Below are 26,356 nucleotides of genomic sequence, written 5' to 3' on the forward strand. Positions count from 1 at the left end.
TTGCGCCTATCCAAGATGGTTTTTTCATAGATACGGGATTTCTCAATAAAAAGACCACTGGAACACTCAACAGGTAAATGTTCTGCAGGTTGCCCGTCAACACTAAGCTGCCTGAAAAGGTATCTCTGTGTCCTCCTTCATTTATGCTTTTTCAGGCTTGCACACAAAAAGTTTATGAAAGAAATTCCCTGCCTTCTGTAACCAGTGATGTAAAGCCCAGGTGACAGCCTCCTTTTATAGAGGCCAGTCGTGTCACCGACCAGGCAGCTCATTATCTCATCTGTATCAACAGTACGTTCTGTTCTTCAAAAAAATTAATGGCTATGCCGCAGCATCCCCCAGCTCTTCAATACATCTGATACCTAAAGCAGACAGCACCATGCAGAAATGAAATGGTATCTTTCAAAATTCTTCACGTGTTTAGAAGCTTTGCAAAAGTACATTTGTGAACGCAACAGAAGACGAGATGCAAGTAAGTTTAAGCATACTTTATTAACTTCAAGCAGCAGCCACTTCCCAACATTCTGCACAGTTACAATCTGACACATGCTGTAGAAGATTGCTTTATCTCCAGTAGTCTCACAGACTGGTCTGCCTTCTGTGTACAGGTCAATATACATATAAAGGTTCTTCAGAGGTTTATTGCCACTTACCCTATGTATGGAGATAAAGTATTATTAAAAATATTCTACAGGAATCATTATATTCAATCAAAGGCTTTTGAACAGTTCCTATTTTTTTTTTAATTAAAGCAATATACATCATAGTAATAAAAAGACAATCTAACTGCATATTTAATTTGTTTCAGTGCAAAAAGAAGGAAAAAAAGAGCATTTAATCTCCCAATGAGTTTGAGTTAAATGAATACAGAGGGCTGATATCTTGTTTAGTTTGCCAAGCATTCTGAAGAAACATATTAAACATGTGGAATTCCTTGTCACAAGGGAGAAGCAAGCAGAAGCCAGCAGACTTAACTAGACTTTATGTAGGACCTCAGGTGAAGATGAAAATTATATCTTAGTGTATAGGAGGAAAAGACAAATTATCCTCTTAGGTCAGCTGAAAAGTAGTTCAGCAAGAAAACCCTGCTGTCTAACTGCTGTGTTTGTAGCAAGCTGCAACCACTGGAATTCAAGCGGCTCCTGTGGCCAGCAGCAGCTTCTCTGCTATCCTCAGAGGCCACAGGAACAGGTGTTGCCTAAAACTGGAAACGTTTCTTAACTGTGGTCAGGAGGTTTTCAATACTAAAGGCTTTTGAAGTCAGAATTAAAGATTTTTGGTTGCTGCCAATACAAAAGCTGAAGCTGAGAGTGGATGGAGGTCTGAAACCCACTTGTTTTGAAGAATGCCTGTCAGCCCCTCACTGCAGCAACAGACAAGTTCAGCAGAATGAGTAAACCTGCTGCACTTAAAGAAAAAAAGCGCATCATCTGCTTAAATCTTTACCAGTTAAAAGTGTTTATTTTAACTAAATACAATGGCACTTTTCTAAATGACAGGTCTCGTACTGATCATTCTATGAAAATTGCATTAAACAGTAATGCCTATCTGCCTGCATTTAATCACAATAAGAAAAAAATCTTAAACCAGAAACGAAACAAGCATATCAGCATAAAAAACTGTAATACAGTTAAGTATGTCTCAGGAATTATCAATACCGTAGCAATGTTAATTCTAAATTGGGATGCTGGAAACCAAAAGATTAAGACAGAAATGTATGAAGAGTATTTTTCATATCTTTTATAGGACAGAAACCTTTGTTCATGTCTTCAGGTAGTCATCATCTTCTTTGAGCTGCACCTACAACACAAAGAACAAGTGAACGAGCAACTTTACGCTTCTCCAGAACAGCTTAAAACAGTTCTGTAGGTATTAAGGTGCATTTTTTCCTACTGCTTTGTTTCTGCATCACCAACTCATTTGTTTCATATTCCTATTTTAAGAATAAAGTACAAAGCAACAGCAAGAATAAGCTGCTAATCCCTGTGTAAAACTGCCCTCAGAAGCTCTGCTTATGTTGTGAAAGTGCAGGTTACTTTCTGCAGTTTACAAGCAGACAACTACTGCTTCATTAAATGTGAAAGCTGAATTTACTTCTGCTACAAACAAGATCCCTTAACATGTGGAAATAAGGACGGATTATTTTTTATCAAGAATTTTACAGCTGAGGAGAGACAGGTGGAAGGTTCCAAATAGCTTACAAAACGACCCATCTCCTGCCTGTTTTTGTAGTTAGGTCATTACATCTCCTCAGTGGGGTATTCCCCACCAGCACAATGACTGCTTTGCCTCATTTTTCCATTCCTGCGTGCACTTCGCGGAGTGCATGACTGCTGTCATTTATGGACCTAGATGGATACAAAAACCCTTCTTAGTTCAAATAAGTGTTATAAAATAAGTGAAACCATTGGGTTTATCACTGGTTTTCAGAATATATTGATCAAAAATGTAAAGAGAAACCTCTTAATAAAGAGTAGTTTAGAACAGCAGTAAGGATCTGAAAAGTCTGATTCTGTTTTTCTCTTGTTGTATAACCAACTCAAATGTTTCAAGCTGTTTTTAACTTGTTGCTAAATGTTTATCTACACATGCTGTCAGAAATAACCTTGTTAGGAAGGTGAAGTTGGTGTCTCAGCAAATCAGACCCCATGGAGTAGGCGTTGAGTGGCCTGTGACTCGCTTTCCTTTTTCTCTTTCAGCACCATCAAAAGGAAAAGTGAGAAAAACAGCACAAACATTAGTTAAAGCCTGAATTTAATCTCACGTCCTACAGGAATAATTTCATTACAATGAAAGCAGACAGTATCTGTAGGGTTTTTTGCTTTCTTTTCGTTTAAGCAGTGATAATTATATATCTAATTAATATAGCCTATAGCTCTTCCAAAGATCATAGCTTTTAACAGTCCTTTTAATTAAATGATTAATAGAAAAGGCAGGGGTGGTTCTTTACAAATTACCTGATTTACCATCACTGAAGACAGATTCTTTTAAAAATGGCTACAAATGCCTTGTTCACAAAAGACTTTATTATCTAATGATGCATACTGAAAACATACAGAAATCTGCATGGTCCACTTTACATGCAGCAGAACAATCTTCACTTTACAATAAGTAAGTGTCAACTGTTTTATGCAAGGAGACAACACTTTAAAGTCACATTGTTGTTTTTTTTTTAAAGAAAAGCTTCATTTACAAAAGAAATAAAAGGTAAAGAAGCAATTACCGCTTTTAAAAAGCAGCTGCTTTGTTCAAGAGTGGAAGGTTTATGCCTGTATTGAAAGACAACATGATCACAAATAATGAAAACAATGAAAACAAATGAAACACTTTTAGCATAAAGCAGTACACTTTCAAAATGACATACAAATAGTTAAAAAGTTTCATTATGTTGTCTATCTATCCTTTAGATATAAGTTCTTTCAAATGAGATCCCAACATATGTAATTACTAAATGAAAACTCTTCCGTAAGTATTGGCTCTATGTCATAGTGAACTGTATTTAACAAAATGTATACAAAGTCTATAGCAAGTTGATTAAAAAAATTAAAGTAATAAGAAACAGTACACTGAAGGCGCTCTATCCATCAAGTGCGCACTCTCAAAATTGTAAATGTGATGAACAGAACGGAAGTTGTAACTATGCCACAGTTGCAATGCCAGAAAATAAAAACAAGATCATTTATCAAACATGCAGGGAATTCTGCCACAACGCTACTGTCTCTCATTTGTCAGTTGTTCCAGTAAAATAACAGCTTAAACACCGGTGATGTTGATGGGTTAGCTTACCTTCAGTGTACTGAAAGTTGTACACAACCTGCTTTAAAAGAGGAGACCATCCCTGCGGGCAGGCTCAAGAAGGAACAGACCCCCTTCGGCACTGACTACACCAAGGGCATGCTGCTGTGGCCTGCACACACACACCTAGGAAAATGTGAATATAAACAGCATTTATGCTGGCCATTTTTTAAAGACAAAAATGAAGCCAAGTCTGCTAAAAACAAATCAACCACCCAGTATTACTGCTCTTTTTTTTTTCTTTTTTTTTTTTAAACAGATGCTTTTTTCTTTTTTATAATATATACGAACTGCAACCATATACATTAGCATTGTACTTCTGTGCAGTCTTGGCAATTAAAACAGTTCTACAGTGAAAATTTTCACATAAGACACAAAACAGAATTACTCTAACATTTCTAAAAGAAATATCAGCCTTGACGTTAATTCAAATGTATCTTTTCTTCCTCAACTTTGCAGGGCAAATATTTATGTTTATATACATTAATAACTGCTGTGAAATTTCTTCAGTCTTTGTATCTTAATTACTCAAACCCTTTGAACTTCTTCATCTGGTTTAAATTTTTCCTGGATGAAGGCGTGCTGCAGAGCCTGGTTGATGCTAATCCGTTTAGCTGGATCTAACATTAGAATCTGGTCCAACAAGTCCTTCAGCTGGTGTACTTTTTTACGCTGGTCTTCTGGGAGTCGCTGGCACCCAATCAAGTCTGCTAACAGGTCCTTAGTTGGATTAATGGTGCTCATTACAGTAACTTTCTCCTACAAACACAAAAATGGCAACCTTGTACAACAGTGGAAATACACAAAACCGCCGTAATTCTTACACCGCTTAAGCAGCAATTTTTTTTGCAGGGTTTTCTTATCTCTCATCAACAATGCTCTTCATCACATGGCCTCATAAATACTCTTGGCAGGCAAAGGAAAAGAGCGGATATAAAGCCACTGGGGCAGGCCGGACTGCATCTTTTGCCAGCAGCTAATGGTATCTGATGTTCCAGTCCATTCCAACTGCCTTTTTTCCTGGTATTGGGCACCACTGAAGAGACTGGCTTCATTTTCACTGCACCCTCTATTCAGGTATTTATATGTATTAATAAGATTCCTCGCCCCTGCCTTCCTGTCTTCCAGGCTTAATAGTTGTTATCCTCTCAGCCTTTCTTCACAGGAGAGATACTTTAGTCCTCTGATCATCTGGGCCCTATGCAGAGCTCTCTCTAGTGTGTACAAGTTCCTCTTGTACAGAAGAGCCCAGAACTGGACACAGTACTTCAGGTGTAGCCTCACCAATTCTGAGAACAGAAAGATCAGGTGATCCTTCTTGACCTGCTGGCAGAACTTTGCCTAATGCACTAACCTTCTTAGTGGCAAGGGCACACTGCTGGCTTATATACGACTTGGTGCTTACTAAGACCCCAGGTCCCTTCCTGCAGAGCTGCTTTCTGGCTGGGTGTAGTGGTGCCCAGGGCTGCTCCTTCCCTAGTACAGGACTTCGTACTGCCCTTGCTGAACATCAAGAGATTCAGGCCAGCCCACATCTCCAACCTGCTGAGGTCCCTCTGGATGGCTGTGTGGCCCTCTGGTGAATTAGTCACCCCCACCATTTCTGAGTAAATGCACAATACACAAGGTGTGATCTACCCCACCATCCAGTCCATAGCCATGTAACTTGCATACGCCTCTACTAAAGGACATTCTGATAGTTTAATTAAAATGTTAAGGTATGTTTGAAAGACCAGTTAACAATAGACACATCAAGGACTTACCCTTTCTGTCACTTTATCTACTTCTATATACATAAAGTTGAGATTTTGATCAAAGTGCTGATCTTTGAACACACCTTTTCGAATCATCTGGAAAATCAGGGAAAGACAAGAATTTTAGCTAAGCTCTCTGTGTTAATGAATTTCACAATTAGTATCAACATCTACTAACATGATTAACTTACTGTTTCTGAATTACATTTCAAATAACTATGCTGAATAAAAAAATAACATTAAAACCAGTTGAAGAAGGACATAATACCTTCCACTGACTTACACTTTTTTTTTTTTCAGGTCAGTGCCTGCTTCTGGTTTCTGCTTTCACTTTACACTTAGTCTACGAAAAAGAAGCTGCAAACTTTCACTTCATATAATTTTAAATTAATATAAATTATACATCCAGAGGATATCTGATATATACTTGCTGTTAAGAGATGTGTGTGATAAGAAAGAATTGCAGGGAGAAAACAAAGTATGTGTTACTGTTCATAACAACAGTTTCAGACGTTAAGTAAAAATCATAACACTTATTTTTCTTACCTTGTTTGGCATCTTTCCTTTGAGATCCATGGCTAGTTTCAACATATGGTTATTGGTTTTGCCAGGAAAGAGTATTTTTCCTGTATAAAGTTCATATAACGTGCAGCCTACAGACCACATATCTATACCATAGTCATAGATTTTTCCTATAACTGAAACAGAGCAATTCAAGTTAATTCCATAAAGGCAGCTTTATGGAGATAATTTAAGAAGATAATACCACAAAACCAGACAAATAAAAAAAGTCTGATTTAGAAACTGTATTATCGGTGCTTCTCCTCTTAAGAAAAAGAAGGTATGACAACTGAAAGACTTTTCACTTTTACAGTATCCCAATTACAGAAAGGGAGGTTTTTATCTAACACCCAAACTAATCACCACAGCTTCAGTTAGACAAAGTCAGAACAGTACCTCTACATTAAAACAAAGCTATAAGCAGAGTGACTTCTTCATGTTCTCACTGAGCTGACCACCAGCACTCATGAAGAATCATAAAACATGCTTTCAATTGGCTGAATTTTTTTACTGCCATCATATTTTCAGAGTGGTGGTTTGCTGAGATCAAACAAAGAGTAATCTCAAATCAAAATTTTCATTTGCTATACTGATACAACCTGTTTAATTGTACTCAGTCCAAATGTACTTACTGATTTCAGGAGCTCGGTAAAATCTACTAACTAGATATGGTGTGATGTCATTATCTGCAACATGTGAAGCTGATCCAAAATCACAGAGCTTCAATATCGTTTTAGATTCATTCACCTGAAAGTTAAACATAAGTGAATATTAGCACTATTTGTACACAGAACTGGCAATAGCATTGTAAGACTAACATTGTAAGAAAAACATTCAGCCTTTAAGTTACAGTTTCTTCCCATGTTTCAGTCTGCCTTCTCTGTATTCTAAGAAAATTGTCAAACCTTAAACTGAAAGTGACAGTTAATACCTACACATCCTAAGAAATACAAAGAAGTCAGTTTCACGTACTTATTCTCCTACAGATTTTACTAGGGTTTTTTTTTTCAGTATTAATTCTTTATTGCTGCATCAACAGTGTATATTTTAGAAGTGGGGGAAAAAAGAAATAAACTGTCAGCATAATTTAGCAGCTTCCATCAGTAGAACTATTAAAAGCTGAACAGCAAATATGCCCAGAACTACTTTCGAATTAGCTTTCTTTGTCTGCACAGACACTAATAGTGACATCTCCCGTTGCTTTGGAGATCTGTGGCAAGACGCTAATTGAAAGGCACTGAAAGGATTACATATGCATTAATATACATTAGCATCTATTTAGAAAATAACATGAACAACAAAATGATCCCACACACATACATCAAAGTACTTTCTAAATGGGTAATAAATACGGTACATAATTTGACATAGTGTCCGTATGACTCTTCCAAGGCAATATGGCATCAGCTTTGCTTTGCCTCATGTGACTTGGTACCAGAGTTAGCTGGAGAGGTAATCCCTCAAGCAACCACTAAACACTACCTATACTCCTAGAAAGTCAAGTTAGAAACTTCTTAAGAGAGAATAGAGGACACCCAACTCAAGATCAGTCCAGAATGTGAACAAAGACATGTCAAACATCAATAAGGAACTGTGTAAATTGAACACGTAGTAGTAAGAAACATAATTTTTACATGTAAAATATCTAGACCAACATGTATATAGTATGCACTACTATTTTCACTAAATCTTGGATATGTTAAAGACTTCCCATTGTGAAAACAAATCCATTCATTTTCCTTCCTGCCTCATTATCACTTTCCAGAATCTACTTGATAAATGCTACCACTACATATTAGTTATTAGATCTGTTCGTTTATTTCTGTTGGTGAACTGAAAAAAAAAACAAAAAACCACATCTGGAATTCTCTACGTGATTCAGTAGGAGAACAGGAGGCCACCAGTAAATATGCAGTGCTCACAGTCTTTTGGAAGTATGGAAAAATATCCTTGCTGGACTTGGATTTCATTCTAGATAACCAAATTTTATCAGTTTAGACTTCCACCTCTATTATCCAGAGTACCACTCATAAACCAGAACACTATTCACATATCTCACGCTTAGCTAATAACTTTTACAACAGTGATGGCAAGAAATCATAGAATGGCCTGAGTTGAAAAGGACCACAATGATCATCTAGTTTCAACCCCCCTGCTGTGTGCAGGGTCGCCAAGCACCAGCCCAGGCTGCCCAGAGCCACAAAATGATCATTTTTATATCTTAAATTTTGTCCATAGGTGACCACCAAGAAAACCAAAGTCAAACCATGTGATTCCTTTGATGTAGCTCTCACAGTCCACTAAGCAGAATGTTTCGTGGGAAAAAAGAAAAGGACAGTAAAAACTTCTTCAGTCATCTTATTCAAATGAACAAAATCTCCTTTCAGGCTTAACCAAACTATTTTCATTTTTTCATTTTGTGGAAACAAGAACATTTTTCAGCTACTGGTGAAAAAAGTCCTAGGACTTCTCCTAGTAAAGAATACTGTCCTTGGAAGACCTACATTCTAAAATGGTAAAAGTGGATGCAGGATTTGCTTCAGAAAGGTTGTAGCAAATGAAATATTTTATTTAAATGCTGTATTATACTTATTTATTTATACCATTATAGCTTTTTTCCCCCCCAAAACATTAATTTTTTAACATTTGGAGGTAAAGTGAATTTTGACTTAATTTCACATATTTGATTTTACATTACAGAATGTCCACGCAAAATATTTTTCAATTAGTTATCACTTACCAAAATATTATCTGGTTTAATATCTGCATGTAGGATATTGCATCTTTTAAGAAGTTTTAAAGCCAGGAACAACTGTTGGCTGTAGGAACGCACAGCTTTAATATGGAGACCAACATCTTTCCCATACTTTTTCAACACCTCTCGTAAATTCATACTATTGTAAGAAAGAGAGAAAACAAAAGAGCTCTGTAAGGGGAAATATACTTGCCTTCTCAACTGTAAGAAAAACATGAATAAGTTAGTTAACTTCAGGAATTCTGGAGAACAAGTGACATTCAACTTAAGATACATACCTCACTATTTGTAAAGCAATGAAACAAAAATGCTGGTTGATCAGATCTACACTGTACCATATAATTACTTACTGGACTGGACATAACAGTTCAGAACACATTTTTAATCCGGATTAATTGGAGAGAATTGATTTGCACATGAACAGCATTTTCTTAACAGCTGTCCAGCCTTTGTGCTCAGTTCCTTGAGAAGCGATTAAAAAGAAAATATGCAAAAGATGGAAGTTGATGAGGCAATGTTTCAATGACTTGAACAGCAGATGAAAAGACGAATCCACAACAAAATCATAACTGGACGTAAACAATGCACAAATGTGTTATGAAGAGACAGCACAAAAAAGTTATTTGTCATAAGGCTTATTACTGACAATATATTAGGCACTTCATAAAACTTGCACTGCTTCAGCAAATGATTTATCTTCAACTCAAACATCTATGGCAAAAATTAAAATATATAGTGAAAACTTAGGATACAAGCAATTGATACAAACAACATCTAAGCAGGAATAGGAATTAAGGCAACCAAAGTGTCTAGATCCATGACAAAACTGTCTACAATTAGCCTGCCAAAGAATCCTATTTATTTAAAGGCAAGTTTATAGAGCACTGTAATCATCTTCTGTAGGTTGCTGCTATATATCTATTTGTCACAGAATATACAGTATTTGCTCAACCTCTCTGGCTACACATTCTTAATCCACACCCACAAGGTTAAGAATTCTGTAAATCTAGGAAAAATATTTTCACTAAAAAAAAATCATTAAGATGAGCACTAGTGAGATATTTATGAATAATGTAATGTGATTAAATTAATTAATAATTTATTATTAATAAATTACTTTGTTTCAAACACAATTGACTACGAAAAATCTGAACTAGTTCAGCAGATTTTGGACTTGTGCCTCCAGATTTTTTTTTTTTTTTTTTAAGAATTGCTCAAATTCTTGAATCTTGGCAATGGAACAAAGTACCAAGCTTAAAACAATAGTCAAGAACAGAAAGGTAAAGATTACTTAGTTGTACTTTACTTTTCACAAAAGACACCAAACACTTGTCATCTTACCTCAGTGGTTCAAATACCAGACAGAGATGTTGTTTGTGGTAGAAATGCCTGAACAATCTTAGACAGTGAAACTTGTCATCGGGATCTGCATCATTGAGCTTCTTCAGAAATTCCAGTTCTTTTAGACCAGTTTTTTGCCTGCAAACAAAGAAATACAATTAGAAAACAAAACAAATGAGATTCTAGTGCCTTGTTTAAACCTTGAGATTTACTTCTGCAGTTTTAGTTGTCAGTTTTAATAGTACTACATAATGCACTGCTTGAAAAAGCCGCAGTAGTGGTTCACTCTTGGTGTCTTTGATCACCTGTGATTTTGTAGCCTACTCATTCTTCTCCTCCTGTTTGTTTTGAAGTTACTTAACCACTTACACTATTGTAAAAATTTTAAACTAAACTGACTAACAGTCAAGTACACACCCAAATCATCTTAACACACCAAACTAGCTTCCTACCTTTTTTTTTCCCCCCTAAATATTTCTAGGTACTATTCATATAGCTCAACTCAGTTACACACAAACCAAAATAAAAGACTTCCAGTGTAAAATGCACGGAGATTTCCATATAAGTTATCTGTAATGGATAAGTATATCACACATGGCTGTAGCTATTATGGCAGCAGATGCTGAAATTGAGTATTAGAGATTCTGATCCTCCCATAACATAGCACAGTTTAATACAACATCACTCTACTTAAGGGTCATTCAGTCTGGAAGACCTCCAGTGATTTTCTCTCCAATAGGCAGAGTATCATCACTTTCTTGTGTCTTCTACACATGAGCACACATGAAGAATATGCAAAAATAATTAACTTAAATATCTTTGTCTAAGTTAGAGATGATTGACTAGTATCCAACCCACAGCTTCCCAAATGGATTTGGCTCATCAAGCCAGAATTTTACAGTCCTCGATTCCCATCTCAAAAATCTTAGGGCTGGACAGACAACATAATCAATGTTAAGCTTATTTCTTGCCACCACTGTTCCCTGCAGTTTTGCAAATGAGAAAGTGCCTGATGAAAATGCAAGTACCCTTCTCCTGTGAGTGCGGATACATAGTCCTCAAGCGCTTCCAATTATATGGCTCATATTAGCAGAAAAGGCAGGAACCACAGCTGTACTCTGTTACTTCACTTGAAACAAAGGAAGATTCAAATCACATCATGAAAAACTTCCGAAAATCTCACATGCTTTATTATAGTATTATTAAACAAAAGCATTACTTACATAAGTTCATTGTTCCTGATGATTTTAACCGCTACTTCTTGGTTTGCTCTTGCCATGTCCCTGGCTCGTACTACGTTACTGAAGACTCCCTGACCAGTGTAACCATAGACATTGTAACGTTTATCTAGAACTTCACCTATATTAACACCTGAAGAATAAAAATCAAGCAATTCAAGTAAGAGTTACGCGTCATATGCACAATGAAACATTTAATGAAAAATAAATGGTTCTCAATCATATCAACAGTATAATCACTTAATTTCACAGCATACTAGCACTTTCTTTGTGGAAATGATGGGGAACATCAACAATTCTAAGTTTGGAATTCTTCCCTTCTTGAGGTTAAAACCTGCCTGCTCATTTCATCCATTACAGGTATATTTATTTTGGCCCTTACACCTGCAAATGAGCTTTTAACATTGACCAGTAAGTAAAACATGGTCACTCACTCACTATCTCCATTCTGAATCTTAGATAACAGCTACCACAAGGGCCACTATATTCTCTTGGATGCTAGATTTCTTGGCTTCAGATCCTGGCAAGCATTCCTTCATTCCTCCCTTCTTTTGTGAGAGTGAGCTCATGGCTGTAACTATGGACAGGTTTTAGTTTTACCATAACCAAAACTTTATATCTAGGAGCAACTTGATGCTGTACAAGTGTGCAAGAACAGAAAGCTGCTTTGGGCACGCCATATTCAGCATGGCACTCACAGCAAAATATTCACATTACTGTGTTTCAGTACTTTTTTCAGTTCTTTTCCATTTAGCATCCTCCTTCTTTGCAAACCAATAAATGAAACTTACGATAATAGCCTTCTGCATCAGTCCAGTTATCCCTGAGATTGGGGTTTTCTTTGAAGTCTTTTCCAAATCCAGCAGCCCTTAGACGAGCACTCTGAAACAAAAAGAACAAATGGAACAGCTTTGCTTGTGTGCTCTAGCTGTATGTTCTCTTTAATGTTTACTTATAAAAATCAGAAGTCCACATTGTAGGCACTTTTTTCCCTACTGAAACAATGCTCTTCTCCACACTACAAACACATTTATCTTGTAGGAGAAAAATACTACTGAACACAGAATGCTACTTAAATACCAGCATTTGAAGACTGTTGCAAGGGAATAGAACAGGGACAACTACAGAAATATTATTAAATATGACAAATGAGACATGTTTCAACTATTATCTGCAATGAATTTCTACAAGTCAAATTAGAATACATAGTTTGGACCATATTAAGACTTACTACTTACAGTATATTTGTAGTAATAAAAGTTCAGCAATTTGGGGGGGTAAATGTAACTGTTTAAGCCTCAAATTTCTTTCTGTTCATTCAGTGTCACCTCACAAAATCCATACTGTTATGCTTAGAATCATAAAAATATTACAGTCGCTGCTGACATTGCTTAACTGAGTTGACAGTATTATCTCAAATACAAATTCATGGGTAGTAAAAAAATATCTTTGACTGAACATCAGTTTTTGTGCAGCAGAAAGTGATTACATACAAACCATTTAAATTCCTACTTGTTATCCTGAAGTTTTTAAAATCACCTAAACCACCACTATTGCTAAACTATTTATCTTTTTCCTTTGGTGTGTGCATGTGTGTGTTGGCTTTATTATAGTGACACCTCCTGTCAACAATCTTCTGTGAAAACTAATAGATTCCATCTGCCATAAAGCATGATTAACTGGAGAATTCCCATCTTAAGAAGGAATTTGTTGCCTTGACTTTCTCAGTGACTGCGTATCAGTAGCAACAAGTATTTAAGGAACTGCCAAGATTAGTAAGCTGCTTCAGGACATTTTGAAAAAGCTGCTGAAACAGTGCAAGAAGTAGAAATGGGAAATATGTCTCTTCATCCACAAAGCCTCCACATCATTACAACACATCATGAGCAAATTAAAATACATTACACAGACTTTTAAATTAACCTTACATGAACCTCTGAAGAAAGTGCACATCTCTGAAGAAAGAAGAGTGCAACACAGCAACTTTAACATAAAAAGTGAATATAAAGTTGGTTACTGTGTGCCATGACAGCTCTCATTTGAACAGCAGGTGAAGTACCTAATTCTTTGTTTACTCTGGCCAAAATCCTACTCATTGCAGGTTTTCTTTCACTGAAATATTAAAAGCTACTTTGTCTGCTTCAACTGATCAAAATATTAAAATTATCAACTTTGCTTTTACTAACCAGTGTTCCCACAAACCTCAAGTGACAGCAACCCTTCAAAAAAAAGCAAAAAATATCATATACATTTCATTTCCAAGAATTACCTACATCAAAGTATGCAGCAAACATATCATCTGATTCTGTGAACATATCAGGAGCCAGCAGTTTCTTCTGAGCTGAACCTTGAAAGGAAGTTCACATTATTCAAGGTGAAGAAGATGGCAAGCAGACAACAGTTAGCAATGTAATCTTTATACTTTATATGACTTTACACTGGTACAACACAATCTCAATATCAACATGGTGGCAAACTAAAGATTTGCAAGGAAAGTTAGAGGTAATTTACATTATACAAATACAAAAGAAATGGTTAAGTTTGTAAAAAAAAAAAATTGTACCTCCTTGAAAAATTAAGTATAGCAGCTTTCAAGCAATCCACATACCAGGAATAAAAGGTTGGTACTTTATAAGATCCTTACAAGTGACTGCACAAAAATATGCATTTAAATGTATTAATAGGTGCAGATGTGATTACAATATACAAGTGTGGGGTTTTCTGATAATCACCAAGTATTTTACTAAAAACCAAAGTTGTACAGCCCAGAAACTGTTTCTTTGAAAAATGTTTTCTTCAGCTCCATCAAAAAGGATCTCATGTGGCTTACAGTGAAAGATGACGCTAATTATCTCAAAGACATTTTATTTGGTTGACAAGATAAAAGCAAAGAAATATAAATTAAGTATACATTGGTGAAAGCAAACAAACTTCAGACTATTTCATAACACACAGTATGGTTGTAGCATTCCTTCATTACCATGGTCAGACATAGGTACTGTTAAGGAGCAAAGGAGAAAAATAAATGGTTAACCTTAGAATTCTCCAGTCTCCTGAGGTAACCACTTTCAAACAAAATATCAATCTTCTGAAAGCATCAAAAACTGTCATCCATCATACTGACACTGTTGTTTCAAGGTACAGACCCTTCTACCAACTGCCCTGATTTTTCCTTTTAATTTCAATTACTCGCATTTTAACTGGGCTACAGTGAGCTACTAACGAGTGCATTAGTGACTTACTATTGTGCCTTTATAGAAGGTCAAGTTATATATTGCTCTGACAAAACAAACAGATGATCCTGTTTCCTCCTGTTGTTATAGCCACCTCCCATCCAGACACCTACCAATATACTGAAGCTCCTGCAGTGCATTAGTGCAACTGATCTTTTTTTTGTTTGTTTTAAAATCCTCTCCATTAAAAAGCCCATGTAGTTAACAGTTTTATTTCCATTATCTTTTAGTGGACAAAATTAGACAGCAAAAAATATATTAGTGAGTGTTTTATATAAAAAGGACTGTTTTGCCTTGTGCTATGCTAACAGAGAAAAGGTACACAAGAGTGTTCTTTTCACCTTCATCACAAGAGAATTATCTCAAAATGCAATCTGCACAAGGGAACACCAGCACCCAACTGCTCTGTATCAGCCGCAGAGATGTGCAGCTTTACTATTTCAAGGAAGGATCCACTAGAACATAGCCAAGGATATATCTAGTAGGTGATACGAAATATAAGCTGTCCAGCCATCTCCTGAAGGGCTGCTCAGGTTAAACAGCCAGTTCAAGTATGTCTGCATGGCAACTGGAGATACACCTTTGGCTGACTGGAAGACTTAGGGTATACCAGCCTCAAAAGAGGGTCAAAAAAAAAATAATTCCAAACAAGCAAACAAACAAGATCTATGGTCTGCGCTCCTTTTGCCACAGCAGGACCAAGCCAGGCAGGAAGAGGAGGACAATAGCTATTCTTTCAGCAAAAAGTTACACATGGGCAAGCTAGCAATGACTCTCAAAAGCCCCATCATTCTCAACAACTTCAGATACACATGTATTCTTCAAACAGTTGCTCTAACCAATAAATGAATGAATGAATGAAGTCATGGTTTGCAACTCACTCCAAAATGAAGAGAAATAAATCAAACTTCTAAGAAAAAAGTATGCGTAAGTGAAAAATTTTCATTTAAAAAGAAGATTCTTAATTATCAAATCAAACATCACTATCTGCTCTTCCATATTTATAGAGTGAACTCTATTAAGAGTTACTAGAAATATGGAGAACATTCGTTCACGTCAACCTCCTTAACAAACAAGCTTTATTATTTTAATATTATGTTTGAAATATCCTAATATTCAAGGAAATACTGCAAGCTCTGTCCAAAATCTCAATATGCACCCAGTCTAGAGGTATATAAAGAAACAAAGGATTACATCTCTTTCGCACTCTTTTTATACACTGCATTCTAAGTGAGGTTTCAGATTCTTACCATTGTTCTGTTCCACTGTCATGAGGTTGTGTTTGGCTTTTACTGACGCCTCAAAGGTGTCCACGTTTTCCCGTTCATACTCTTTCACATCAGCAGCTACCCTTTCCAGGATATCATCCGGTGAATTTGAGCGACTGCGCGTACTACTCTGAGGACTGCTTGGTTCAGATGGCACAGATATGTTACTGTCTTCTGTCTGGCCCTTGTATTTCTAAACAGAAACACAATTGTTAACTTCAGCATTACAGTTTATCACAGTTTAATTATTTTTATTTTCATCCCTAATGGCTTGTGCTGAACATTAAATCTTCGCTTTCATAATCACCTACATCTCTAATGGCAAATTCTACAAATACATAGAATTGGTATCATAGAATCACAGAATTGATTGGGTTTTGGTTGGAAGGGACCTTTAAGATCACCTCGTTCCAAACCCCTGCAGGGACACCTCTCTCTAGACCAGGTTGCTCAAAGCCTGGCTTGAACGCTTCCAGGGAGGGGACATCCACAACCTCACTGGGCAACCTGTTCCAGTGCCTCACCACCCTGACAGTAAAGAACTTCTTCCTCGTATCTAGTTTAAATCTACCCTCTTCCAGTTTAAAGTTTCTCTTTATCCTGTCACTACATGCCTTTATAATATAAAGTCCCTCCCTAGCTTTTCTGTAGGCCCTTTCACGTACTGGAAGGCTGCTATGAGGTCTCCTCAGAGCCTTCTCTCCTCCAGGCTGAAGAGCCTCAGCTCTCTCAGCCTGTCGTTGTAGGGGAGGTGCTCCAGCCCTCTGATCATCTTCATGACCTCTTCTAAACCCGCTCTAACAGCTGCATGTCCTGCTTGTGTTGGAGGCCCCAGAACTGGGTGTAGGTTATGAAAACTCATTCTACTAGTACTCAATAAAACTGAAGAAGTGCATGACATTTCAGGCACCTCTGTATTTCTGTATTTCCTTCCTTGTGCCTGTCATAATGTTAGTACTGACAGATTCATTATGACAACATTTTGGCAAACAAAGAGTAAAATAAAGTTCTTAAAAAAATAACTCAGTCATTATTCTGAAGGATTTTATCATTAAATTTATATAAAAATCAAAAGATAACCATTATTTTTAGTGCTGCTTAAATTAAGCACTACATTATAACCAGTGTTTTTATAATTAAGTATTAAGTAAATACGTCACGGAATTTTGTCTTCTGTACTCTGTGTGCCAAATCCCACCTTTAGTAGAAGAGCCCACTTGTGCTTTACAGTTACATCCCCCTGGCCTGGACTCAATTACACATTACTCATCACTACTGCCACCTTCTTACCAGAAGCAAAACCTTAATGGCAGCAAATGCATATGTCTGACTGAATCAACTTTCATGAAGGGGGAACCAATTCAGTGGCTCTACTAAGTTTTGGAAAGGGACAAGTGCTATTTGAAACAAACTAACCACTTTGATTGATAGCTAACAGTGTTAAACTGATATTATAATATCAACAGTGCAGCCCTGCCTGAGGAAAACCTATAGATGAGAATAAATGAGAATATTTTTAACATGTCACATCATAGGACCGTCAGAAAGCATTTGATTGTGACATAAAAATGACTCATGGGAGAGTTGCTTCAGTCTTAGAAGTAATGCTGCTGCAGTAGAAGTGTCAGCTTTGACCAAGACTAATCTTTAGAATAATTTAATTGTGATAATACAACCATTACCTGAACGATTGCTTGCCGCTGTAACCTTCGCTGTCTTATTTCTGCTTCTTCATCCTCTTCTTCCAAATCAAAATCTTCAAGACTATAAAAATATAATTACTTTTTATGTAGCATCATAAGCATACGATTACATACTGAATCCTCCTAAATGCTGTTTTTTGGTGCAGAAAGCACACAATGGAATATCGAACAAAAATTGTTAACCTGGCTTGGAAAGCAAAACCTATTAAAACCCAGTGTGTACATTCATGTTTCCTTACTGATAAAATGTATCCACTGATAGCTTGAGACCAAGCATTTCATTCCCAACCGCAGACTTGACTGTTATGAATGTATTATCTCATGCTGTCAGATTAGATATTTAGCAAATACAGAGAACAATTTGCTAGCAGCAGTTAATCCTTACTGATTTTCAAGCAATACACTAAGATAAACACCAGACCAAATTATTTTCAAAAGACATTCATTAAGTCAAAGTTAGAAACCAAACCACGCATGAGCCCCTCAAGGTCTGCTCACCAAACAACAGATCTCAATCATCCCAATAGCAATTTGACAAAATTAAAAGTAATATAAAATGATTAAGGTTTTAGATGGCAACCCAAAAACTACAGCATGAAGTTTTGGCTGGTTCCCCACATTACTGGACCTGCATTTTAAGACAGTAAATTAGATCTTAAGACTTACTTTTCATCGGATGAAGACTCCTGTTCAGCTTTCATGCCCTCAGAAAGACTACCTTTAAATTTGTCTTCTTTAACTTTGCTCCTACTCCTACGTCTGTGGCCACCACGTGACCTGGACCTCCTTCGAAGGCGAGACCTACTTCTTCGGCCTCTATCCCTGGTAACAATAAGAGGGATTTTTGTTTGTTTTGTTTTGCTTTTTATTTTCTTGTTTTTAAAAGAAAAAGAGGAAAACCTATTCATAAAACAGCAACTCCAAGTAATACAACAAATGAATTTATGGAGGACAAAATTAATTCAACTATGCCAACTTATAAATAAGTAGGGACTGAAAAATGCATTATCTTTTTACGTGTAAGATGCCTTGAGACTCGTCTTTGTACCCTATAAAACAAACGAACCAACCCATGTGGTGTGTTTACCTCCTCCGAGGGGACCTACTCCTCCTTCGTGGAGACCGGCTGCGTCGAAGGGGTGAGCGAGACCTCCTCCTAATGGGTGAGCGAGACCTTCTTCGGGATGGAGACCATCTGCTGGGTGGGCTGATATCTTTTGATCTTTCACGTCTAGACAAAATATCATCTCTGGTTCGCGTTCTTAAAATGAAGGAAGAACCACAGTAAAATAAGGAGCGAGCTGAAAACAAATCCTCCAATTCCTTCTAAAATCTCACTTTTAAATATCTTCCTACAGGTGAGGATCCATCAGATGGATTTCTGAGTGCAGAAATGGGTATGTGTGCTGCAGAGCTGGCTGCCCTCCATGTACTTGTCTCCCCAACCTGGGAAATATGTGCCCACACAGGTCTAGCTCAGGACAACTCTGGAAACAGAGCTAGTTAATTACTACGATAAAGCTAAGAAATTTCTAAAACAAAGCTTACATAAATAGCAGCCTATTTTCGTGTTTATCAGAAGTAGTATGCAATAAATAAAACCTAAAACCAAATTCTTGAATTTTTCTCAGCAACTCCACAACATGGAGTTTAAATTTAGGACAAAACTATTCCATGACAACTTCCATGTGTTTTCCAATTTGGCTACTAGAAGTGAACAGCTTCTGCATTCCTCATAGTGTAGCACTGCAACTAAAAGCAATTCTAATTAACACTTCTCAAATTAAAATAACTATTACACACACACACACATATATATATCATAGATATATACACACTATGTTCATTCTTGTCTATAAAGATGAACAATTATTTAAGGAAAAAAAAATCCTTCATGAACCAACCACACTAAAAAGCTTAATGGTATCCCAAGACAGCAAGACTTCAATCCAAAACAGAAGTTAAAAATATTTGACGATTCTGATGAAGCTGTAATAGAAATTCTTGGAAAATATTTCCACTGTTGTTCAAATAAGATGTTGCTACTCCATTTCTTTTGTTTTTACTTCTTTTAAATTGAATCAGGACAAGTTATTTCAGGTGCTGTATCTCATCAATGAACAGTCTCTCGGGTCTGAAAGATCAACACTACCCATTCTGAAGTGATGTTTTTGGTTTTTTTAGTGACTGCTGTTAACAGCTTCAGTTACCCTAGCTGCATATAATGAACACACATGCAGAACTGATGGATAATAGTAAACAGAAAGAAAAACAAAGCACACACAGAAGCAGTGCTGGTTTCTGCAAGAAGGATGGAGGAGATCCCCTTTTCACTTTTCATTTATGTTACATTTTTGTGAACAGTGTTACAAAAAAAAAAGCCACACAGGATGAACTGACAAGCCTTCTAGTTTACAACGTGGTTGTGCTGCCAAAAGCCAGTCAAAATAGCTGCAAAAAGAATCCCAATCAGTTCAGGGATCACATATGTGTGATAGGAAGTAGAAGGTGATTAGAAACACATAAGTAACGCTGTACAGTAACATATTTCAGTCAGAGAACTAAGAAGTATCTTACACGAGTGGAACACTGGAAGCAAATATGAAAAATTAAATTCCTGGGAATTTGTGGTTGAAACTGCTCACTGGAGCTCCTGAAGTTACCTGGCAGCCTGGGTAGTTACAAGCAGTTAAAACTCGAACATGGGAACATTGGTTCAAGATGTCCCACAAAGAAAGACTGTTCACTACCAGTAGAAAATATTTCTCAGCAGTCCCTCACACAAGTGTAGAAAAAAAAAAAAAAAGTATTACTAAAGTTACTCTTCTAGGAACTTGACAGCAAAATTCTAGACATGTGCATCTCTTGCAATAGTGGTGTTTAGACAACTAATTCAAACTGGCTGCAATGCAACAGCCTGCACTGAAATGCAATTTCACTAGAAATGAAAACTGAAACTAAGACAGACAAGTACTATGTCAAAGAAACGTAACGGAGTGCCCATTCACCAGGAACTGGTTGGATAAACTGGTGCCATTTACAATACTTGCTTCATCTCGTTAACACCACAGGGGCCGTTTCCCAAAGTGCCTGCAGTGTTGCTTGTCAATAGTATATAGACAAAGCAAGCTGGTCATTGTGCCTGTGGAAGATACCCCACGTATAAAATTATCCATCATCAAGATGCTGAACTCTTGCTTGCTGAATTGTTTTGTTTAATGCAGCCACGTCCAACCCTGCAGCCTGGCACAGCTCACACTGCGGCCGCTCCTTCCCTGCACCATCCTGGCGGTGGCTCTGGCCCTCTGAGCAGTCCTGTCCGGCCCTGGGCACTCACCCACTGCTACAACAACCACACAGCAGTGTGTGATTGGAACTGCCTGGGTGAAACAGGGGAATGTGCACTGTAGTGCTGACTCCAGCTCTCCTGCTCATCTCAGAGGCTCAGTGGAAGTGAGACCCGTGGGTATTACATGTTCCATGTGCTTAAGCACCTTGGAAAACAGCACTATGCTTAAACTGTAAGGAAATCGTGTCAGTTTCCAAAGTTGACAATTTAAAAAGATGCTATATGCAAAAACATGCAGCCACATTCAATGCGTATCAAGAAATGCTTTACAGACAAACTAGTGGAACTGAAAAAAATCCGTCATCTCAACAAATTTTTCTTTAAAAAGCCCTCCATTACCAGAGAGAAATATCCCTCACTTCACAATCACTCCTGCCATCACTTTTGGCAGTATATACATTTGTGAGCACCTGTTTTCAAGGATGAAGTACAGCAGGAGCAAAATTTCAATAACAATCTCAGGAGAACACGTCGAGAGCTCACAAGGAATTGCAACCACTGCCACTGAATCAGTCTGGTGCATTAGTATCACAAAAACAAAAAGGGTCAAAAACAGGGTCAAATATCCCACTAGTTCTACTTTTTTTTTGGCTTTGTTTTAATAAAAAGTATTTTAAAAATCCTTACTTACATACATTAAATATACTATGTATTTTATATGCAGCCCGTGACAATTCCTTCTTGTTCAGTGAGGCCCAGGGAAGCCTAAAGTTTGGACACCTATGGTTTAATGGGTTAACTTCCAAAAGTGTAAATAATTTTATTGTTCTCTGCTAAGGAGCTTGCTATCCAGGCCTTACCAGATTCAAAGATGCTGCTGTCTGATGGTTTATATTAAGTCTCAAAGTAACTGCTTTCAGAGCCTATGTTGCCTTTTAAAACAAATGACAGAAGTATGTTAAAAAGATTAAATCCTTCCTCCCTCATTTATGCATATGCAAAATATGGCAATAATATACAAGTTTGGGCCAGTAACACTACCAGTAAAACAGACCAATAACACTACCATAACTCCAGCAAATTAAAGAGACAAAACATTTCTAAGAAAAAAAATGACTAAGAAGCGTATCTGAAAGTCTAGTTTACACCATTCACACATGCTATCATTTTTCAGTAGGTGTGCGTGGGGAAATGCCAACACTGACATTTAAGAGGAGAGGGAATAAAGTTCTCCCTTCATAGGAATTCCTGAAAACAACATTACTATTAACTTAAGAACCAAAACAGAAGCTAAAATCTGAATTCAACACAGCAACAAAAAGCAGAACCTGAGCTACAAAACTTGTTCCCAGTACAGGTGAGAGCAACAAACAGCAAAGCTGGTTTTGTGCGTCTGACAGCTGGGGATAGTATTTTTGAAAGATGACTGCATGTAATGGAAACTCATAACAGGATACACAACCTGATTCTCTTTTTAACAGCTCTTTACAGGATGAAAGAGAAACACCAAGATGGTTTATCCCATAGCACATTTTTGCAATGGCTGGTGACATTTTTAAGTTACCTGGGAGATGAAAGACGCCTCCTTTCTGATTCTCTTCTTTTCCTTTCTGCAGATCTACTCCTCAGCCTTCTAGCTGGAGATCGGGTTCGAGAGGGGGATTTACTCTGTTTAGATCTACGATCATTAAAGAGAGGGGATCTGCTTCTTCTTGACTTTTCACGTGGCTTAGGAGACAAGCTTCTTCCTTTTGGGCTTCGGCCAGGTCTTCTGGGGGACCTGTTTTCTTTCCCTGAAGAAGCGTCTTTAGAAGGAGATTTAATTGGCTTTTTATCTTTGTCAGTCTCTGATCGCCTAGATTTTCTATCTTTGGACCGCGATCGTCTATCTTTGGATTTGCTTCTGAGTTCTGCTGGAGATTTGGATTTTCTGCCGCGATCTCGACTTTTGCTTTCATTTACAACTGGAGACTTCCTGCGATCCCTTGATTTACTCTTATCATCAGCCTTGTTTCTGTCTTCTGGGGGAGATTTAGACTTCCTATTTTTCTCCTGAGATCTTCTTTTAAGCATTGGAGATCTTGATTTCCTCGTCTGATCTTGAGACTTACTTCCTTTACAGGGGCTTTTGGATTTTCTCCTCTCTTTTGACTTGCTTCTAGTTGTTTTCTCTTTGATTCCATCAACCGCTACCTTGCTTTTCTTTTTGTCAGATCTGTGCCTAGTCCTTTCTTTTGATTCACTCTTATTTCCTTTTTTGGAACTAGCTTTATTTTCCACAGGTTCTAATTTTCCCTTAGTGTTTGACTTAGTTGCAGGTCTAGTTCCATTTCGTGCCTTTTCGTTAATTTCCCCCTCCTCTTCAGATCCCGACTCATACCCTTGTAATATTAATCCCATACCAGACTGGACTTTGCCTTCCATTAATTCATTTTCAAGTTCAGCTTTCAATAAAGCTCTTTGTTTCTCCAAGTCTTCCAGAGGAGCTAAAAAATCAATTTTAGTTCTTTTAGCTGGTCCATCTTCCTTGTCAGAGGCATCAGCTACCTCTTTCCGTTTATGTTTCTTATGTTTGTGTCTGTGTTTATGTTTTTTGTCCTTATCCTCTTCTGATGAATGTTTATGTTTCTTGTGTTTACTTCGGTGTTTGTGTTTCTTTTTTTTGTGTCGGCTGTGCTTGTTCTGAGGTTGATCTGCTTCTGACACTTCCCCATTTTCTTCATTTGTACTTTTCTCAGATGCGTTCGCATCCTCAGCCCTGCAAAAAAAGAAAAACTACCCATCAGTACCAGCAATTCACAGCAGCCCTTAAACTCAAGTTAGTTTGTTAGCCTCTTTTATGACAGAAGCTAACTGGTATTTAATTATCTGCTGTTGGAGTATTAAAAATGTACAAGCAATGTAATGAAGTTGTAAGAGCAGGCATAGTTTGTCACCAACAGACAGCTATGACTGCTGAAAGAAATACTAGCTTAGGAGGATGGAGCAAATACATTAACAAAACAAACCACATAGGTGAAACCAATGTTATTGGTTCAACACTGCCAATATTTGGTAATGGTATACAACAGTGCTGTGCATTTATACCTCCTGTTAGTCCAGTATCTGTCTTATTCACTGCTCCATTCCTACACCAAATCCAAGCTGTGTCCTCTAAAAGTACTTTCAAAAGACAAAGCGCAGTTGTCCTCCAAAGATCAAAACTTATTTCAGGGGATGATTCTGACCCCCTAAGTAAACCATTCCGCAGAGTCTCAAGCACAGCAGGCTGATTCTCTTAATTGTCATCCCTATCTGTATGTGCATACACTTGTTAGACAACACAGAACTGTTCTTACTCTGCATTTATATATGCAATACAGGGAACAGTTTAAAGAACAGGATCAATTAAGAACACCTAATTTCAGAAAAGCTTTCCAATAGATACAGAAGCCTATTGGCTTCCTGAGGGAAAAAAGTATGTTCTCTTGAGACCTGTAAAATGGTATTGGACAGAAACAAAAAACAAACAGAAAATAAATATAGAACAGGTTATTAAAATAATGGTGGTCTCTTTAAAAAAAAAAATAAAATCTAATTTCAATTAGCTAGTCACAGCAACAAGCACTTTAATTAGACAAGAACTTCAAAAATTACATAAGTCAGTCCGCACACTTCACACATTCACTTTTACTGTTTTCCCTAGAAGCTGAAATTGGATTATCAATAGACATAAACAGCTCTCAGCAAATACCTTCAGAACATCAATTACCAGCTACAGCAAGATGGATATTTGCCTTTTAAAATCTGCTGCCAAATCACCTCCTGGGTGCCAGCATCGCCTTTCTGCAAACTCACCCCACCTGTACTAGTTTTGGAATTCGCTAACGCTCCGGTATTTTAGATACTGCTCTATCCCCAGCCTCGTTCACTGAAGGGAAGCTCTTGGGGTGTGATGGTCACAGTGCTGGTGAGATGCACACGGAAATGTAGAGATACCCTCAGAACCCTGCTAGGTTCATCCTACAGAGGTCTTTGAAAAATACGACCAATGATCCATTGGTATAATCATACCAGAATTATTCTTAGCCAACTAAAGAATGACACCTCACTACAAATTCAATTTACATCCTCCTCATTAAGGACAGGGTCTTCAAACAGCAAATGATTATCTCCTACGTGAGTTAATGCAAATTCATATACTAGAAAACAATCCAAACTTATTGTCATTGTACTCAGAAATAATTTGCTGATACTGTTGACACTTCATTGCTCCAAAATATCCTCATTCCCTTTCCAAGGGAGCAGCCTATTTGAGTTAAAATATGCAAGCTTCTAACCAAAGTGTTAATGCTGCACGTTTCTTCTTTTACATCTCTACTACTACCACTGCTTACTCAACCAGAGCATATAGGAAGAAGGGCTTTTTTTTTTTTTTTTTTTTTTTTTAACTGCCCCTCCTGTCACCCGACATCACCACACAACAGACTATGCAAAACAAGACAAACTGCCTCCAGAGGAGTTTGTTTAATGGTACATTTGGCACAAAAGACGCACGCACACACACACAAAAAGTAGCAGATTTAAAACTTTCTCAATTTGGATCTGCAATCCCAAGCAATGAGTTAGCAAAAGGGCAGAGAAACGTGGCAAGGAGCACATTAAGGTGACCGTGCATCTTTCAGGACTTCTCAGCCGGTTACAGGGAGCTGTGAGGGTCCCCTGTTGACACATTCATGTTTTTTCAATACTTTATAAGAATACTGCAGGTCCATTCGTACTGCTCCAGAGAAGCCTCCTTCTTCCAGCTTTAAATCACAGAATGGTTTGGGCTGGAAGGGACCTTAAAGCCCAGCCAGCCCCCTGCTGTGGGCAGAGCTGCCGTCCACCAGATGAGGCTGCCCAGGGAAACAGTTCGGAGCTATTCCATGTGCAGGCACTGATTTATTTCGTGTAATGCCATCAAAACACAGGCAAACTTTTAATTCATTTAACAGCTTCAGAGTTATAATTACATGGAAAAGAAACCTTTTAAGAAGATTTGAGAAGGCGACGAGGCCATGAGGTATCTGCATGCTTCCACGGGAGTTGTGACATCTATGTTACAGCCTCGTTGTCCCTTTTTTTGGGATTCAAGGAAAAGAACTATGGGAAGCCTATGAAGATTTGCAGAGATTTCACCCATTTCTTCCCTACCTTTGGGCTTTCTATCGCAGTCATCACTTTATTTTCCTTATTTACGGTTCCCTACAGAGCACTGGACACATTTATCGGCGTGCTCACGTGTTCCACACGGTTCACACACAGACGAGGAAAAGCAGTTTTCCACTCCTGTGCCTAACGGGTAAAAATCCCCTCAGAAAACGGAAGAGAAGGAGAGCACAGACAGCGTTTCACGAGGCCGAGCTACCCGGGCGCCGCCGAGGAGCGGCGAGGCAGG

At 37.6% G+C, this 26,356-nt stretch overlaps 1 protein-coding gene across 1 annotated transcript in view; it reads right to left on the minus strand.

Moving 5' to 3' along the window:
• Nucleotides 1-473: 473 nt before the first annotated feature.
• PRPF4B (pre-mRNA processing factor 4B) overlaps nucleotides 474-26,356 on the minus strand; it is a 31,517-nt gene continuing 5,634 nt past the window's right edge. Inside the window, exons 2-15 of the mRNA XM_031552690.1 lie at nucleotides 22,502-23,695; nucleotides 18,736-18,909; nucleotides 18,315-18,470; nucleotides 17,628-17,709; nucleotides 15,928-16,138; nucleotides 13,718-13,791; nucleotides 12,236-12,326; nucleotides 11,430-11,577; nucleotides 10,207-10,344; nucleotides 8,851-9,004; nucleotides 6,743-6,857; nucleotides 6,096-6,247; nucleotides 5,559-5,645; nucleotides 474-4,554 (exon numbers count right to left, since the gene is read on the minus strand). Coding sequence (XP_031408550.1) covers nucleotides 4,324-4,554; nucleotides 5,559-5,645; nucleotides 6,096-6,247; nucleotides 6,743-6,857; nucleotides 8,851-9,004; nucleotides 10,207-10,344; nucleotides 11,430-11,577; nucleotides 12,236-12,326; nucleotides 13,718-13,791; nucleotides 15,928-16,138; nucleotides 17,628-17,709; nucleotides 18,315-18,470; nucleotides 18,736-18,909; nucleotides 22,502-23,695 — 3,007 coding nt within the window. The 3' untranslated portion in view covers nucleotides 474-4,323. The remainder of the gene's footprint in view (nucleotides 4,555-5,558; nucleotides 5,646-6,095; nucleotides 6,248-6,742; nucleotides 6,858-8,850; nucleotides 9,005-10,206; nucleotides 10,345-11,429; nucleotides 11,578-12,235; nucleotides 12,327-13,717; nucleotides 13,792-15,927; nucleotides 16,139-17,627; nucleotides 17,710-18,314; nucleotides 18,471-18,735; nucleotides 18,910-22,501; nucleotides 23,696-26,356) is intronic.

This window comes from Meleagris gallopavo, chromosome 3 (genome assembly GCF_000146605.3).
Source record: "Meleagris gallopavo isolate NT-WF06-2002-E0010 breed Aviagen turkey brand Nicholas breeding stock chromosome 3, Turkey_5.1, whole genome shotgun sequence".
Classification (NCBI taxonomy): Eukaryota; Metazoa; Chordata; class Aves; order Galliformes; family Phasianidae; genus Meleagris; species Meleagris gallopavo.